Source organism: Cottoperca gobio, chromosome 22, assembly GCF_900634415.1.
Source record: "Cottoperca gobio chromosome 22, fCotGob3.1, whole genome shotgun sequence".
Lineage (NCBI taxonomy): Eukaryota > Metazoa > Chordata > Actinopteri > Perciformes > Bovichtidae > Cottoperca > Cottoperca gobio.
In genome coordinates, this window is record NC_041376.1 from 16,735,370 (window position 1) to 16,753,555 (window position 18,186).

The 18,186-nt window shown below is 40.6% G+C and overlaps 1 protein-coding gene across 3 annotated transcripts in view; it reads left to right on the forward strand.

The window, feature by feature from the left end:
* alk (ALK receptor tyrosine kinase) overlaps positions 1–18,186 on the forward strand; it is a 225,874-nt gene that overhangs the window by 123,055 nt on the left and 84,633 nt on the right. For all 3 annotated transcript variants that reach the window (XM_029460140.1, XM_029460141.1, XM_029460142.1), the window contains exon 4: positions 5,109–5,242. In XM_029460140.1, the coding sequence (XP_029316000.1) occupies positions 5,109–5,242 (134 nt within the window). The remainder of the gene's footprint in view (positions 1–5,108; positions 5,243–18,186) is intronic.

An 18,186-nucleotide genomic window follows, 5' to 3' on the forward strand; every position in this document is an offset into this window, starting at 1 on the left:
GAGCTAATGCAAACCAGATCCAACAAGACAAATAAGCCATAATGTGGTTAGGATATAAGCATCCTACCTCTTCACTAACAACACACACACACACACGTACACCAAATGAAAATTAAAAGATACATTAGCCAAAGCAGAGCACTAAGGGAGCATAAATGAATAGCATTATGAAAAGAGAATTGTAAATTGGCAGTGAAGATTAGTTGGCCTGAGCCGTTTTGTTTTTTCCCATCATGGGAGAGGCGTTCAGCAAACAGCAGTCTGAACAAAGGTGAAGTGATTTTAAATAACCAACAGGCCGTAAGGACACCAAGGACCATAATGAGAATTATTAGCCTCCGCATTCGGATTAGTCATGAATATCTAGTCCCTGCATATGGAGTCTTTTTCATTCATTCACATTATTTTTTTCTTATATATTCAGGCCCGCTGTGCCGTGCATCGTATACTACTAATTAGCTTTAAATGTTTGAGTGATGTGCTCTGGCAGCTCTGCTCTGATCCGCTGCTCAGTTAATCAGTCCTGCGAGCGCCACTGCAGACATAGCATGATAAGACGTGGAAATAATTCAGTAGTCCATGAGACTTGTGTTCAATTTTACACTGGGTGGAGATCGGGTTTACAATGATCTTTTAGATTAGATGCGATACAGCTCTGTCCATTTTATTATCAGTACATTGGGCATATTCAATGCCAAGCATGACTTCCTTTGTTTACACTGTTGCACCTCTAAATTTACAGACTTTGCTGAACCTCTGTGTTCCATTTCAATACAATATACAATATATAAGTTCAAGAGTAGATGTTGTTGCAATCCATATGCTTGCATTGCTTATGCCGGGTCTGAAAAATTAAGACAATGCAGAAGTTTAGAAATTATTTCTAATATCTGGTGCATAGTGGTTGCAAAAAGTCTGGTTGTATAGAAGTCTATGAGCAAATTAACCTACTTCTCAATCGATTTATTACCTCAGTAAACATTTTCTTGATGAGTTTATGGTCAATCGCTAGTTTCAAGTTTTCATCAATGCAGCTTGATGTTCATTTAGTAAATTATGGTCCCATTTAAAGTAAAATGGACAATAACAGGGTATGCTTTAGGGCGTGGCTACCTTGTGATTGACAGACCGCTACCACGGTGTTGTCCGTGTTTTCATTTTACAACTTTAACCCTTAAAAGTTTTGTGGAACACTTCTGGTTCCAAGAAACAAAGATGGCAATGACCAAAACGCCAAAATGGAGGCATCAAATCATTACTCCACAAACCAATGTCACGGTGACGTAGACACACTTCTTATAATCACTATGGCACAAGGATAAAAATAAATGCTTTACAATCCAATCCCATCCTCATCAGTACTTTTTTTTTAAAGTAAAGGCCATTTTTAAATTGGGCCCTCAGTTGAGCAGGTGGTGAATTCAGCAAGACCATATGTATAAGACTCTGTCGGCAAATCATTTCAAGGTTATCATGAGACAGTGGCAGCCCTTATCTGGGACTTAATTTCCTTTCTATTATGGGATATGGCAGGGAGCATGGTGTATCACTTCCCATCTGGTCAACACCTTCCCTCCAAACTGAGCAGCGTCTGGGTGGAGATGGGCCGAGGAGAGGTTGGTGAAAAGTGAAAGAGGTGAGGGCAGTGACAGGAGGGAGGAATCGAGGAAAGCCAACGCAACATTAAATAAGAAAAAAAGAAGGGAAGCTGGCAAAGGTAGTAATGCAAAGCCTGTTGAGCCCGAACATAGACATTAGGGAAATCAGAAAAGCGAAGAGCCTGTTTGTGTAGAGGGGGCTTGTGTGTGTGCATGTGTGCACTTATGTTAGTTGTGCTTTTACTAGCACAAAAGAACCCCAAAATAAACACGGTGCAGACAGTCTCCTACTCCCCAGAGCCCTTGTCATAAACCTGAGATCTGTGAGAATACCATCATCACCAAGGATCTGTGGCTGGTTAAAACCTTTAGAAATTTAGTAACATTATTCCAATTCAGTGTTTTTTCCTTTTTTTGTGTCACTTAAAAAGAGAAAGAAATATGTGCAGGGAAGGAAACTCTTTTGGATATTGAAAGCAAATATGAATACAGTGTCTCCTCCGTTCCTATTGTGACTCAGTGTATGTGTTCTGTGTATACAGTAAATGTTCAGTACATTCTGCATGGAAAACTTTCTGATTGGGTGATTGTTATTTGTCAGAATATTTCAAATTGAAAAAAACAAAAGTGTTTGGAAAGAAACATCTTTGTGTTTCAAAGCTCATCTCAATACGTTGACAGTATGTGCCAGTAAAAAGACAGTAGAAGAACAATCCTTATTGGATGACTGTCCCTCTAAGGATTGCATTACCTGGTTTCCAAAACAACAAGCCCACAGAAACACGGCGCTGACAAATAATCATGTTGCTAACATGTTAGCAGTTGCAGAGCAACACTAACATCTGTTGCAATATTATAAGGAACCACTCTATAAACTTTCATTGTTATGCGGATGATACCCAATTATATCTATCAATTAAACCAGATGAAACCAATCAATTGGCTAAACTTCAAGCATGCCTTAAGGACATAAAAACTTGGATGTCTAGCAACTTTTTGATGTTAAACACAGACAAAACTGAAGTTATTATACTTGGCCCTAAACGCCTCCGAAACGCATTTTCTAATGACATAGAAGCTCTGGATGGCATTAACTTGGCCTCCAGCACCACTGTAAGGAATCTTGGCGTCATCTTTGATCAAGATCTGTCGTTTAACTCCCACATAAAACAAATCTCAAGGACTGCCTTCTTTCATCTACGTAACATTGCAAAAATAAGACGCATCCTGTCTCAAAATGATGCAGAAAAACTAGTCCATGCATTTGTTACTTCAAGGCTGGATTACTGCAACTCATTGTTATCAGGTTGTCCCAAAAAGTCGCTTAAGACTCTTCAGTTGATCCAAAATGCAGCGGCACGTGTATTGACAAGAACAAGGAAACGGGATCATATTACTCCTGTATTAGCTGCACTGCACTGGCTCCCGGTAAAATACAGAATAGAATTCAAAATCCTTCTCCTGACTTACAAATCAATTAAAGGTCAGGCTCCAGCATATCTTAAAGATCTCATAGTACCTTATAAACTAGAGCATTGCGCTCCCAGACTGCAGGGTTACTTGTGGTTCCTAGAGTCTCTAAGAGTACAATGGGAGCCAGAGCCTTCAGCTATCAAGCTCCTCTCCAGTGGAACCAGCTTCCAGTTTGTGTTGGGGAGGCAGACACACTCTCCACATTTAAGAGTAGGCTAAAGACTTTCCTTTTTGATAAAGCTTATAGTTAGGGCTGGCTCAGGTTTGCCCTGGATCAGCCCCTAGTTATGCTGCTATAGGCTTAGACTGCCGGGGGACACCTCCCTGCTCTCTTCCTCCCCTCCCTCTCTCTTCTTCTCCCTCTCTATCTGTATGCATTTATGTAAATGTATGTTACTAACTCACCATCCAGGGTATCATCCCCGGAGTGTCTGTCTCTCATGTGGCAGGTTGCCACTGATAAAGTTTACGTCAGGATCATGAATCGTGATAGCGCCTGCTGACCTGGTCCTGCTGGACACCGGGAAGCCTTATTGACATTTTCCTGGATTCATCCAAACTTTCTATTTCTTTTTTTTCCAACACAACATAATTTCTGTCAAATGTTGTATTTGTACTATGTTGTTTATCCTGTACACACGACATCTATTGCACGTCTGTCCGTCCTGGGAGAGGGATCCCTCCTCAGTTGCTCTCCCTGAGGTTTCTTCCATTTTTTCCCCTTTAATTTTGGGGTTTCTTTTAGGAAGTTTTTCCTTGTGCGATGTGAGGGTCTAAGGACAGAGGATGTCGTAACCTGTACAGTCTGTAAAGCACACTGAGACAAATGTATAATTTGTGATATTGGGCTATACAAATAAATTTGATTTGATTTGTTGTTTTTGGCCCCCTATGACTTTAAGTCCAATATTGACTCTTTTGAATGAAATGATTACCTTTGGCTTTATTTATGATATTGGAGGACCTGGTGTCTTTATGCCAATACAGATGTTTTATATTCTCAGGTATACATTCAGTATATATTCAGATGTGCAAAATGTTTTATATTTTCGAAATGTGCTTGTATTTACAGTTAAACACCTTTTTATAGCTATTTCAGAAAAGATAGTAAAGCAGGACGACGGTGTTTGTTGGGCCTGAGTGGGAGCATTGTGATTCGTATCTGAGCTGTAGATGTGAAGATGGACACTGTTAGTGAAAACAGCAGTGCAACAGCATGATAGTATGGATAGCAGCAAATCTCAGTAGGCAAAACAAAGTTCTGTTGCAGTGTGCAACGATGCATGTGACTATGAAAATCTAATGAAAATATGTGAGGACATTCAAGCACGCAGCATGTTATTGTTTGTATGCTGTGATTAGTAGCTATTACTGCCCCGGCATTCAGTCATGTCATGGGAAGTAGGTATTTACGGTACATTCACTATATGTAGTGTGTAAAAATTAAGGGATGGGCAAGAGACAGGGGGAGGGGAGAATAGGAGAGAGAGGGAGAGAGGGAGAGATATTGTTGATGAGCTCGCAGCCAAACAGAAATCAGCACAATTTGCTTAATAAAATTAGGGACAGTTAAACTACATGAAGCCAGTCGCTGGATGAGGGAGGACAGCATTCAACGCAGGGCTGCAGCTCGCTAACACACAAGAACTTGACCTGAGCGTGTCGTCGTCTGTCGGCCACACACCTGTAGCAATAGTGGCTTTAAATTGTAGTCTGACTCCACACTAGCCGTAAGCTCTCACCACCACGCGCCTGACCACCTCTGAACCTCCACTGGACCCAGGGAGTCTGGGGCGGGCTCATGCATCAACAGACAAAGGAAGAAAGGGAGCCTCCCAAAATGGAGAGGAACGAGGGAAGCCCCATGTCGGCTTCCGCTGAAGCTCTAAACAGTCCCTCCTCCGAGACTTTGGGAGCTCAGGCTGAGCAGGCCCGAGCCACCCTAACCCCCGACCCCCGCAGAGGCTGTGGGTTTTTCTGTCAGCCGTGGTGTCTGCTCCTCACACTGATCCTACTCCTGCTTTCTCTCCTCGGCAGCTGGGCAGTGGTCCACCTCACCCTGGGGACCCACGGAGGATCCCCTTTCCGGGTCTCGGTCAGCTACGATCAGCGGATTCCACAGGATGACACGGCCACCATCGAGCCCCATTTCACCACCAACTGCACCATGGGTAAGTTGGCACATGCATGTCATTCCTTTCAGAAATGATGATGCTGCCCTTTTTATGTATACTTCTATGTGTGAGCACTAGGGGTGGGAATCTTTCAGTATCTCACGAATCAATTCTGGATTCAAATTATGGCAGGAAAGCAGAATAAAGTTGGTTATGATGTTGTAGTGTTTTTATATTTGAAAAGGTTATATCAACTCATTGCAATAGTGTAAACACACAAAGGCAAACCTCAGACAAAATGTTAAAAAATGAACATATTTGAATGTGGATTGTGTGATTTTTCAGTAATGCTTGACGCAACTTATTACTGTCCATCAGTAGCGATATGTTCTTTACTACAGAAGAACTTTTAAAGAATTTTTGAAAGTCGTACAGATTCTTAAAAGACAAAAATATAGATTTTTTATATAAATCCCCCCCCCCCAACCCTTTTATTAAATGTTTTTGTTTTTGTAGCAATCTGTGAAAAGTGAAAAAAGTGCTTATCAAGTGAGATCACCAACATTTGTTAAGTTACAGCTTCAAAAAAAGGAAATGTTGCTTCATTTAATCATAAATTAAATATTGAACCAATATTAGCCGTTTGTATTCGAAGTTAACAATTAATTCATGTCCTTCTGGATGGTTTTGATGGACATGTTATTGTTAATTGATAAAACAGTCTTTGCATTAACCTACAATAAATAACATGTATTAGCTCAAAAGATGAAATGTGACGCGGTCCATTAGCTGCTCACTGTTTTCTTTGTGTTTCCCAGCATGTTGTCTAAATGTGTTTCACATGCCTGCAGAGTGACCGAGTTCCCGAAGCAGCTCAAACATGTCAAACTGAAAATTGCACAGCAACATTCTGGGATTTTTAACTTCATTATACCATGTTGTGCAATGAAATGCGTAGACTGCTCGACTGAAATAATATCCTTCTCTGTCAAGCCCCGAAAGCTCCTGAAATTGGATTAATATAACTGATTCAATTTCCTCTGAGCTCGGTGCAGAAGCACAGAAACCCTAAACATTTCAAGTGTGCATTACTGAGGAGGAAATATGGATAAAATCCTCCTTTCCTCTAACAGACGGATGTTTGATAAGCAAAGGGGTGTAAAATGTCACCCCGAGCAGGCGCGGTTTTAATGGGTCTTTGTTCTGTGTAAGTATAAAAGTATCCAGATGTATTTGATCACTACTTTTTAAGCAGCGACGTGTTGAAATGAGTGAGTGCAGTTTGAAGATGCTTCATTACAGGCTTCTGTAAGAAAAGTTACCTAACTTGTTTACCAGACCGTGTTCGAGTCTGCTGAACTCTCATAAGAAGGAATTAAAAAGTAAAGGATGACCAAGAGAAGTGCTCCTCCGGTGGCACTAAATTAGATTTTAAGATTGGCAGCAGCTCTCAAAAGAAATCCTGACTGATAGATTACACAGCATTGTCTTTACAAACCTACCTACTAACATGTTTCATGAAACTAGGTTTGCAGTAATCAGTGATTAATGAAGTAAAGTTTCATAAAAGTAGCAATAGCACACCATAAAAATACTTTAATTCTATTTTGTTTTCTTGTACAGCACTTTGGTCATCTTAAGATGTGTTTAAATGTGCTCTAGAAATAAACTTTACCTGTTATGTTTCAATAAAAGTCCTTAAGTAAAAGTACATACATATACACATAAGTATCAGAATGTACTTAAAGTACCAAAAGTAATTTCTTATGCAAAATGGCCAATTTGAGAATAATTGATATAACATCACTGGATTACATCAATGTGTCATCAACATTACATTTTACATTACAGTTCATTTAGCTGACGCTTTTGTCCAAAGCGACTTGCAAAGTGCAAACAATCATGGAGATACAACTCCGAACAGCAAGGATCTTGCAGGTACATTATCTTCAAACAGGTGCAATCCTTTAAGTGCAGAACAACAGCTTCAAATAAGATGTAACTTTCTTTTGAAAAACTAGTAATGATATTATTTGTTTCCTGTTTAGTCATATCAACTATTTTACACTACACATTTAAGCAGACCCCTTCAGTAATGTAGATTAAACGGTGTAAAATGTTAGAGAGGCTTCTTAGTTTGTAGTTTATTTGGGATTTTTCATTACTCGAAAAACGCTCCTTAGAGGCACATTGGATATTGTACTGTGCCTGCCTTACAGGGGGAAATGCTGAATGAATTATAAAACTAATCTGTGACATTGAACAGCAACCCCAGTCGCACTGCAAACTACAATCCATACATTCTGTCAATATGAAGCGAGGCTTTAGTTTGGGTTTGGTTAATTTTGGTTTGTGGTTCTGGGCATTTTACACGGAACACGGAACTTTGTCCGTGTTTGTAGGACAGTGCTACTGGACACCGTTGACTCCTGAAATATGTTTTTGTTATATGAGTAATTGTTACACCTGTCCTCAGTTACCCTGATTTCTGGCCGTAGATTTTGGGTGGCTCACTGATACAAAAGACAGACGGCCCAGCATCGTGCAACATCTTTCACTCTATTCTACACGCACACGCCAAATAAAAGGAAAGGAAGTGGCCTTAACCTTGTACTTTTTCTTAGAACCAAACAGATCATCTTAAAAAAGTGATCATTCCCCAAGGCCTTTTTATTTTATTCTGAGAGATGCACCCATTCCAGCAAATGTAATCGCCTCTCCTTTATAGAGGCAGAGTCTCTTTGAGCAACAATGAAATAGCTTTTATGCTCAATATTTGGCTCCGGATGAATGAGGAGCAACGTTCAACAGGTAGGATTTGTCTAGCTCTGATATTTCAAACTCGATTTGAAATGGGATGTTTGAACTTAATGACCTCAAGTCCAAACATCCCATTTCAATGGAGGTTGGAGTAACCGTTAGTTACAGGTGGAGTTTCTCAGAGCTGGCCTACACTGGCAACACATGAGCAACACCTGACTCCCATTACATTATATGGATTTGTTTGTCAAGTATGTAAATGTGTGATAAAGAAAGAAAGAGAAAATTAATGAGACAAAGAGGGAAATTTATTTTATGGTGAATCGCGATAGAAAATGACAATAAGTTAAATTAATTGTCGTGAATTTACATTATCGGGATAATCGTGAATATCCTCACGAGTGACTTGAAGAAGCCGTCTAGCTCGCTATCATGTAGAGCAGAGAAAAGTAGAGCCTGTTTTTTTTTCATGTAAAAAAGAACAATAATAATAATACATTAGATTTGTATAGCACTTTTCTAAAAACTCACACAATGGTGCTGTTTTAATATATATATATATATATATATATATATATATATATATATATATATATATATATATATATATATATATATATATATATATTCATCCTTTATTTACTCTGATGTATGATGATCTTATTTAAGAATTTTTTCTTTCACTAAAAAGATGTTTCCTTGTTTCTCAACAAAATGTGTGTGAAGTCAGTTTTAAGCATATTTAGATGATTAACAGGATAATATTGTGAATTGCAATTTTGTTTTTCAGGATAATCGTGACATGAAATGTTCATATCGTCCCATGCCTATCCTCAACACTGCACACCTAACTTTAAATCCTGCTTTAACTTAGACTAAATCAAACATTTAAATGTAATGTGTAATCCTAAAGTACTCTTTGAAGTCCCACACATTGTCCCCAGAATCACTTTGCAGGAGAAAAGCTTCTGATAGAAGTGCAAAACAAATAAAAGCATAAAAGTAACTGAAACACACAAACAAATCAATATGGCATTAGTGATCCATCCAGTGATTCTTTGTCTGTCACTGTAAGGCCCCATCACAGAGGGTGCTGTTGCTCATGCAAATCCAGCTCTGGTTAAACAGAGTCTAATTGTTCTCGGCTCTCTGGGTTCACTGTGTTCCTCTTGCCATGGCAGCACATAAGCTGTGGCTAGTGGAGAGAAAAAGCACGCAGACGTGCTGTACTGTCCTCAGGCACCACCTGGGTCCCCAGCACAACACCCACTATACTCATCCCAAACTAAGCCCTAATCCGTCTGGGCACGCTCGCCGTGTGAACTCACCACATTTTGCAGTGTTCTAAACCTCCCACACTTTCCCCTCCAGCACCTGTCACAAACCTGGGCTCAAATTACCTTTCCTTATACCTAGCACAGAACATGAAGCTCCATTTAGGCCCTCACACTCCCTGGCAAAGAGGGTTGTTTGCTATATTTTTTTCAGGACCCTGCACTCAAAGTTTGCTTTGTACTGCTAATTATGGGGGCATGAAGGGTTTCAATAATTGTATTTGATTTAGTCCCAAAGGTGGGAAGTTCTGTGAACACAGAATGTTTTGTATTTCTCAATGGTACGGTTGCATAACATTTTCCTGCAGACTTGGAGGAAATGATTGAGAAAAGTATGATTTATCCTGTGCACTCTCAAACCATTGAGAGGGAATAACACGCTAGTGATTAATTTCATTTCCGACCTCTTGTATTACTTGTCTTTTGAACACGACTGCCTTGAGATAATACAATATTAACAGTAAGAAGTCATAATATTCCCCACTTGCTTTCACCTGATTCCAATTAATCTAAATCCTGTCCATAAATTCAGCCTTAATCAGTTCTCCCTGTGATCTCCAATCTGAATTGGAAGATTTGACAATGTCCATTTCCTCCCTCTTAGTTGTTTTCTTGAGCAGAAAGGCAGCGATTACTCAAGCCAGTGAAGTGCGAGGAGATCTAGTCAATATGGGATAAATAAATGGACCAGAGTCTGGCTTCTTTCTCCATAGCCTTCCAATTTAATTAACTCATCAGTCACAGGGCCAACAAGCAATCCAATTTGTTGCCCCTAAAGTGACTTGTGTGCTTTTATGCCCATCTCTGGAGCTCATCCTCCTGACAGGAAGTTAGAATCCCACCTTCTGCTAGCATCTGTCTGATGGTTGTGGCATGGCCGTAAAGAGAATGTATTTATTCAAACCTGCCAATGACACTCTTAACCTCCCACAGTTTCTCATCCTGGAAGTAAAGAGCGATTATACTGCGATGACTGACAAGCTCGTTACCAGACTCTGTCAATACAGATTTGACTTTGCCTCTGTTTTAGTACCGTGGCATGTATTGAAGGTCAACTTTGCCTTTACATTTATGACAATGTTTGTCCACTAAAGAGCGTGTTTGTTCTCGCTCATACATTACCCGCAAACTGTCCCAATTAATTTTTCCAATTGGACATGAAGCCGGGACAAGGCAGAAGTGAACCAGGTGGTAAATTTGAACCGGTGACCTTACCTTCCCTTCCCTGGCCCATTTCCCTAACTGTTACACCTTGCTGCTGCAGGCCCTTAATGGAGCGTTACGGTGAGTCTATACTTTGCGATTAGGTACACAGCGGCGTGAGGAAGTCCCAAGGCTCATCAATCACACATGGCCTTGTGGAGGCAATGAGGGAAATGGGTTTGGAGAGAGCCGGTGGAGTGGACAGTGTTAGACATGTGGATGGATGGGTGATGGGGGTTTTGTAGAGAAAAAAAAAGAAGGAAAAAAAAAAGCCATTCAGTGTCATAGCCTGGTACTGACTCACCTTTAAGTACGCTCTCCAGCATCAGCCTTTAATTGAGTTTTCACTTTGACTGCATGAATAAAACAAACTCATCCCTGGAGTTTTTGTTATTAGGTAACAAGCGCAGGTTGATAAAAAAATTATATATATATTCAACAAAAATAAAACCCCCATACTGTTACATCAGTGTGAGAGTGTGTTTATGAGATCAAAAGAATGTCAAAATTGGAGAAAATGTATGAAGGTTGAGGGATCTCGCACAGCGACACAGCGGCTCATGAGGATGAGTAACAGAGTCAAACTGATTTCATTGTTTCATTGTCGGTCTTGTCAAGACTCATCAGCTCTGCTGGTGTTCATCAATCCGCAGATGCACACGTGTGCAGACTGAATAATGTCAAGCAGGTGTACAAAATATAACAAGTGTTATGTTCATCCTTGTTCTCAGCTCCAGGTGTGATTTTCCTTCGACAAACAAAAAACCCCGCCTTTAATTAGTCTCCAATCTAAATCTAAACCTAAAATAAAACAAGTGTCCAACTGTGTCAGTGTACAATTCAAACAGCCAATCAAAGGTCATAGTCAGTATTCTCGGCTCACATCAGCCACTGTCTGTTCCAGCCACGCCTCCGAATCTCACAAATGAACTGTACGAGCGAGTGTTAAGCAGGGAGAGCCACAGCACGTGCTCGAGGGACCGCAGCTTGGCCTGCAGAACAGAAACGTTGCTTTTCCACTGGCAGAAACTGTTCTGTGGGCTCATATCACGTGCACACGCCTGGATTTTATGTGTGTGGGATTTGAGACTAATTAAACGTACCATATCACACATAATACATCCTGTACACAATACATACAGTAGATTTTATGATCTCACTACATGGTTTACCTCCTGCGGTGTCCTTACTGGATCAGCATTCTTTATGTTGTTCTACTTAAAGTAAAGCTTTCAGTAGTAGGATGAAGCTTACGAAGTAAACTTTTGCACTGCTAATTAATGTTAACATTTACTGTTAGAGGCCTCTGGCTTAAGATAATGAAAGCTTTTATGTTTAGGTTGCACCAGGCAATGCAGCTTTTCCACAGCTCCAAGTGGTGTTGAAACTATTCGTGTCTCATTAGTCCTGCATAGTTTGGATGCACCCATTATTATTCTGGTAAAGGGGAAAAACTTGGCCAATGGTAGGTTTATACCCAAAGTGTACATCCGGTGAGTCAGACTCGTGATTTATACTCATACCCTTCCATGTTTCTTGATGTGGGTTTGAGAAAGAAACTAAATATTCAAAAACATATTAAGTGCATACAGAAAATCTATTAGTTTTTGTTGTTTTTTTCCTCTTAGAAAATTAACTTTCGGACAGAAATGTAGCATATAGTTTGAGAACTATATGGTTATTCCATATACATTTGAAACTGTAGTTTGATGTTGAAACTGCTGAAGCTGTGATTTTTTTTTTTTTGAGCATGTTCAAAAACGTTTCACGACCTCAGCGTTCAACAACGTACACCAGCGTATTGCCGATATTCCGTATAAGGCGGCATACGTTTCCGGGAATGCGTTATGCATCTGTTGGGCATTCGTCGAATACGTTGGCCATTCGCTCAGATACATTTTGTATAAGTACGTGATACGCTATCAATAGGCTCTGTATACGTTCATATACAGTATATCTCAAAAGTGAGTACACCCTTTAGATTTTTGCAAATATTCTGTTATATCCTTTCAGGGGATAACATTATCCTACTGAAACTTTGATATAACTTAAAGTAGTCAGTGTGCTGCTTGAATAACAGTATAGATTTATTGTCCTTTGAAAATTACTCAGTACACAGCTGTTAATGTCTAAACAGCTGGCAACAAAAGTGAGTACACCCCATAGTGAACATGTCCTAATTGTGCCCAATGATGTTGTTTTCCCGCCCTGGTGTCATGTGACTCGTTAGTGTTACAAGGATTCAGGTGTAAATGATAAGCAGGGCTGTTAAATTTGGTGTTTTGGGCACAATTCTCTCTGAATGCTGGACAACATGGCACCTCATGGCAAGGAACTCTCTGAGCGGCTGAAAAAAAGGATTATTGCGCTTCACAAAGATGGCCTTGGCTATAAGAAGATTGCCAACACCATGAAAATGAGTTGCAGCACAGTGGCTAAGATCATACAGCGGTTTTCCAGGACAGGTTCCACTCGGAACAGGCCTCGCCAGGGTCGACCAAAGAAGTTGAGTCCACGTGCTCAGCGTCATATCCAGAGGTTGGTTTCCAAAAATAGACGTGCGAGTGCTTCCAGCATTGCTGCAGAGGTTGCAGAAGTGGGATGTCAGCCTGTCAGTGCCCAGACCATACGCCGCACACTGCATCAAATCGGTTTGTATGGCCGTCGCCCCAGACAGAAGCCCCTTCTGAAACCGATGCATAAGAAAGCCCGCAAACAGTTTGCTGAAGACAATGAATCCAAGAACATGAGTTACTGGAACCATGTCCTGTGGTCTGATGAGACCAAAATAAACCTGTTTGGGTCAGATGGTGTCCGGCGTGTGTGGCGGCACCCTGGTGAGGAGTACCAAGACAAATGTGTTTTGCCTACAGTCAAGCATGGTGGTGGCAGCATCATGGTCTGGGGCTGCATGAGTGCTGCCGGCACTGGGGAGCTGCATTTCATTGAGGGACACATGAATTCCAATATATACTGTGACATCCTGCAGCAGAGCATGATCCCCTCTCTTTGGAAACTGGGCCGTAGGGCAGTTTTCCAACATGATAATGACCCTAAACACACCTCCAAGATGACAACGGCCTTGCTGAAGAAGCTGAAGGTTAAGGTGATGGACTGGCCAAGTATGTCTCCAGACCTAAACCCAATTGAGCACATGTGGGGCATCCTCAAGAGGAAGGTGGAGGAGTGCAAGGTGTCCAACATCCGTGCGCTCCGTGATGTCGTCGTGGAGGAGTGGAAGAAGATTCCAGAAGCAACCTGTGCAGCTTTGGTGAATTCCATGCCCAGGAGGGTTAAAGCAGTGCTAGATAACAATGGTGGTCACACAAAATATTGACACTTTGGGCACAATTTAGACATGTTCACTATGGGGTGTACTCACTTTTGTTGCCAGCTGTTTAGACATTAACAGCTGTGTACTGAGTAATTTTCAAAGGACAATAAATCTATACTGTTATTCAAGCAGCACACTGACTACTTTAAGTTATATCAAAGTTTCAGTAGGATAATGTTATCCCCTGAAAGGATATAACTGAATATTTGCAAAAATCTAAAGGGTGTACTCACTTTTGAGATATACTGTACGTCAGGGGTCTCAAACTCATTTCAGGGGGGCCACATGCAGCCCAATTTGATCTCAAGTGGGCCGGACTAGTAACATCACAGCATAATAACATATAAATAACGACAACTCCAAATATTCCTCTTTGTTTTAGTACAAACAAGTACAAGTACATTCTGAAAATATTCACATTTAATTAACTATATTTTTACAAAACATTATGAACAAGCTGGAAATATTTAAGAAAAATAAGTGCAAATTCAACAATATTATACCTCAGTTTATCATTTACACATGTGTACAACATACACATCACAGTGTGTCTACAAAGAAACACATTTAGTCACAGGGATCTGGAACTGAGCAATATAGTATTTTACTTTATGATCAAAACAACTCGTCAAGATCTAGAATTTTTTTTAAATGTACATTAATTTCTACATCTGTGTAGTAATCCTGATCACCTGAACTGACACCACACAAACTAAAGTGGGAACTATTAAGGAAGAAGGTTAAGTTATCCGCCTGCCTTGTAAATGTATAAAATGTATACATAACAAATACATAAAAGTTGTGGCTCTTTGTACTGAAGCTGCTGACTGACATTATGTCACAATGTTCAATGTCTTAAAATATTTCCAAAGTAAGTTCATTTTCACAGAAATATATTGTTCATGGTGCAAAAGTGTCTGAAGCAGCATTTGCAATAAGTGTAGTATGGCAGGCTATAGGTAACGTCTTTATCACTGAGGAGGCTGTCAAACTGACGGTGATTCAGACCTCTGGCTCGGATGAAATTAACAGTTCGGACAACCACTGCCATGACGTGATCCATTTTTAACGACTTGCAACACAACGCTTCCTGGTGCAAAATACAGTGAAATGTCCAAAAACCATGTCCTCCATTTGCAGCCTGTACTTTCTCTCTGAATTTTGTCAGAACACCTGCTTTTTCCCCGATCATTGATGGCGCGCCATCTGTAGCCACGTTAACAGCACGGGCCCAGTCCACTCCGACCCGGCCCAGCGCTCCAACGAGAGCGTTGAAAATGTCATTTGCTGTTGTGGTGTCCGTCATAGCACCAACTCAAGGAACTCCTCGGTGACGGTCAAAGTCTCATCAACACCACAAATGAATATGGCCAGTTGAGCAACATCCGAAATGTCCGTGCTCTCATCAATTGCAACCGAAAATGCAACAAATGACTTGACTTTGTGCTTTATCTGGCTGTTTAACTCTGCCGAAAGATCTGAAATCCTATCTGCCTCAGTGTTTCTCGTCAGGCAAAAGCCTGTCACTTCTCAGGGCACACGAGTTCTGCAGCCTTCAGCATGCATGTTTTCACAAACTCACCATCACAGTCTGGCTTTGATGCTAATGCTGTTTCGCTAGCAATAAGGTAGCTAGCTTTCACTGCTGCATCGCCGATATCTCGGCTACGGGTAAAAACAGACTGCTGCTTCTTCAGACCCGCTAACAATTCATGTATCTTCTCTCTTCTCAGTTGTCCTTGCAAGCTGTTGTATTTTTCGCCATGATGAGTCTCATAGTGGCGTCGAATATTATATTCTTTGAGCACTGAAACCTGCCACGAACACACAGCTTTCCAACTCACCTCTGTGAATAAATAGGAAACGGTCCATTTGTCTTGGAAAACTCTACACTCCATGTCCACTTTTCTCCTTTTTTAACAAAGACATTTTGTGTAATGACGGTTCCACAGAGTGTAATGTTGACAGAACCCGCCATCTCCAGAAGTTTTTTTACCGGCAGCTCCAGCATCAACATTTGCTTGCTTGAGAGTGTTGTGTGCAACCCCCAGTGGACACATTTGAAATAACAGTTACTTTCATTGAAAAATTGCAGTTAATGTCTTCTCTGTAATCTTTACACTTTGCAAAATCATCCCGCGGGCCAGGATTGGACCCTCTGGCGGGCCGGTTCCGGCCCGCGGGCCATATGTTTGACACCCTTGATATACGTTGTATATGCTAATTGTCATATGCGCCAGCATAAGTTTCTGCCATACGGCACTGTGTGACAGGGCCTTTAGTGGCTGCCAGTCAGTCTGGCTGATGTGTTCATTATTTAATGGATTAAATATTCAGTAGAAACTTTACACTGTTTTGCAGCTGACCATGCAGAGTTGATATTGAACTGGACTATGATTAGTTAGGAAACGTATTCTGATCTGGAATATTCACCCTCCTTGGTGCAGAAGTGAAGTTACTGCAACCAGGTGTCCATGTTGTTATTCCAAGCGTATCTGCTCATTAGATTGAACGAACAGCTGGATTAGGCTGTATGGCTGATTATTGGGGGCATCTCTGGCCTGGTCTGGCAGCAGCCTTTAGTGGACCATATGTGTTGTTCTTAAAGGAAGTTTAACTGGTGGAGATGTTGCTTTCCTGTTAATGACTTGAAAATGGCAAAATGTTGGTTTCATGGGTAACAGGACACAGGATGTGGGCATATGAGATTAAGAGAGACCTAAAGAGACAGATCAGTCACCACTGCTTTTGCATCAGCCCGCCGCCTTTGGAGGACGACGTTACTCGTTGACACTGATTAAAACATTTGCATATCAGACATTATTTCTAGTGTCCACCATCACCATTTCCATTGTACTTGCAATAGGTTCACTGGTATTTAAATTCCCCATTGTAGCAGAGGTTAAAAGTTAGGGAATCAAATCAAATAGTGTTCCTGAAACAGAAAAGGCAATAAAATATCTGCTCCACATGAAAAATGTTAACATAATTGCAGTATAACCTTTCATTAAATTCAGGGCACAAGCTAGCTATCATGTTCTTTTTGTCTGCGTACCTCATTGTGTGAAAGTGCTTGGGGTCATTGTTTTGAGGCTCATACTAATTTTAATGAGAAGGTTTGTAAAACAGTGACGCTTACATTTTATATGTTGAATGAGGTTTGTATCTGATCAGATACAGATGTAATACTTTGGATTGGCGCATCACATCCAGGACACTCAAATGTTGAATGTGCGCTTATAAAACCTTTCAGTCTTGAAAAATCAATTATCTTATTGTTTGGAATCAATAGAAATACCTAGTTATGTATTGATTGGCTATCTACTATCCATTGACACATACATAGAATTCCCTGTTGTTGAGCATCTACTGTAACAGGGCCCCCTCACATGTACTACAATCCATAAACCCGGGTCTTTACACCATATTGCCATCCCTAGGTAGGCCATGTTTTTTACACAGCTCAATATAACCCGCTTTCATTATTTCTTTGTTTTTGTTTTATTAACTTCAATATATATTTTACTATCTGCCTTGGGATCTGGATTAAAATGACGGAATTTAAAAGTAATTTTTGATCTCATTGCATCTCAGTTAAATGGAGACACTTTACGAGCCCTCGGGGCAATCAGCAGTTTGACTACCTGCCACATTTACTTGGAGGTAATTTGATGGTTATTTCTCTTTGTGTTGTGTGTTCTGTGGGTCTTTTGATTGCTCAGGTCCCTTGCAAATGTATTGCAGGTCAAACATTGTTGGCGTCTCGTGACAGAAATAGTTGAAGCAAGTAAAAGAAAACAAAAAACACAGCTCGTCAATTAACAGAACCTGCCTAGACAAGGCCCTATCTGGCAGTACTAAGCTTCATCACACTCTACCTCTAATCGCTTGCCTTAGGCCTTTCCCGCGAGCATCTTCCCCTCAATACAAACTGGGTGTCTGTTACAGGCACCTTTCCAAGACAATCTACACAGGCAGTTTCATTTTAAGATATTGAGCAAGTGTTAAATGGCCCAGGGCACCAAGTAGAGTGTTCCCAGAATACATATGCCAAATGGAACAGATGTCTAAATCAACCCTGACCTGACAGGGAGGAGGACATGTCTGGCTGTTATGGACTTAGCATCATTGAAGAAAAGTCAGTCATTAAGATACAGCAATCCTGAATCTTATTTTATTATTTATTATTATTATTACATTTGTGCGATGGCTTGAAATACTTATTCTGGCCATTGCATCACTTCTATCAATTTAACTCCAAATGACAGGCTTTATTGTTCTGTACACTAAAGTCTGTTAGAGAGATATATTTCATGAACTCTGTTGGGAGGTCTAAAGAAAACTCACTAACTATTCTTTGACCTTTACTG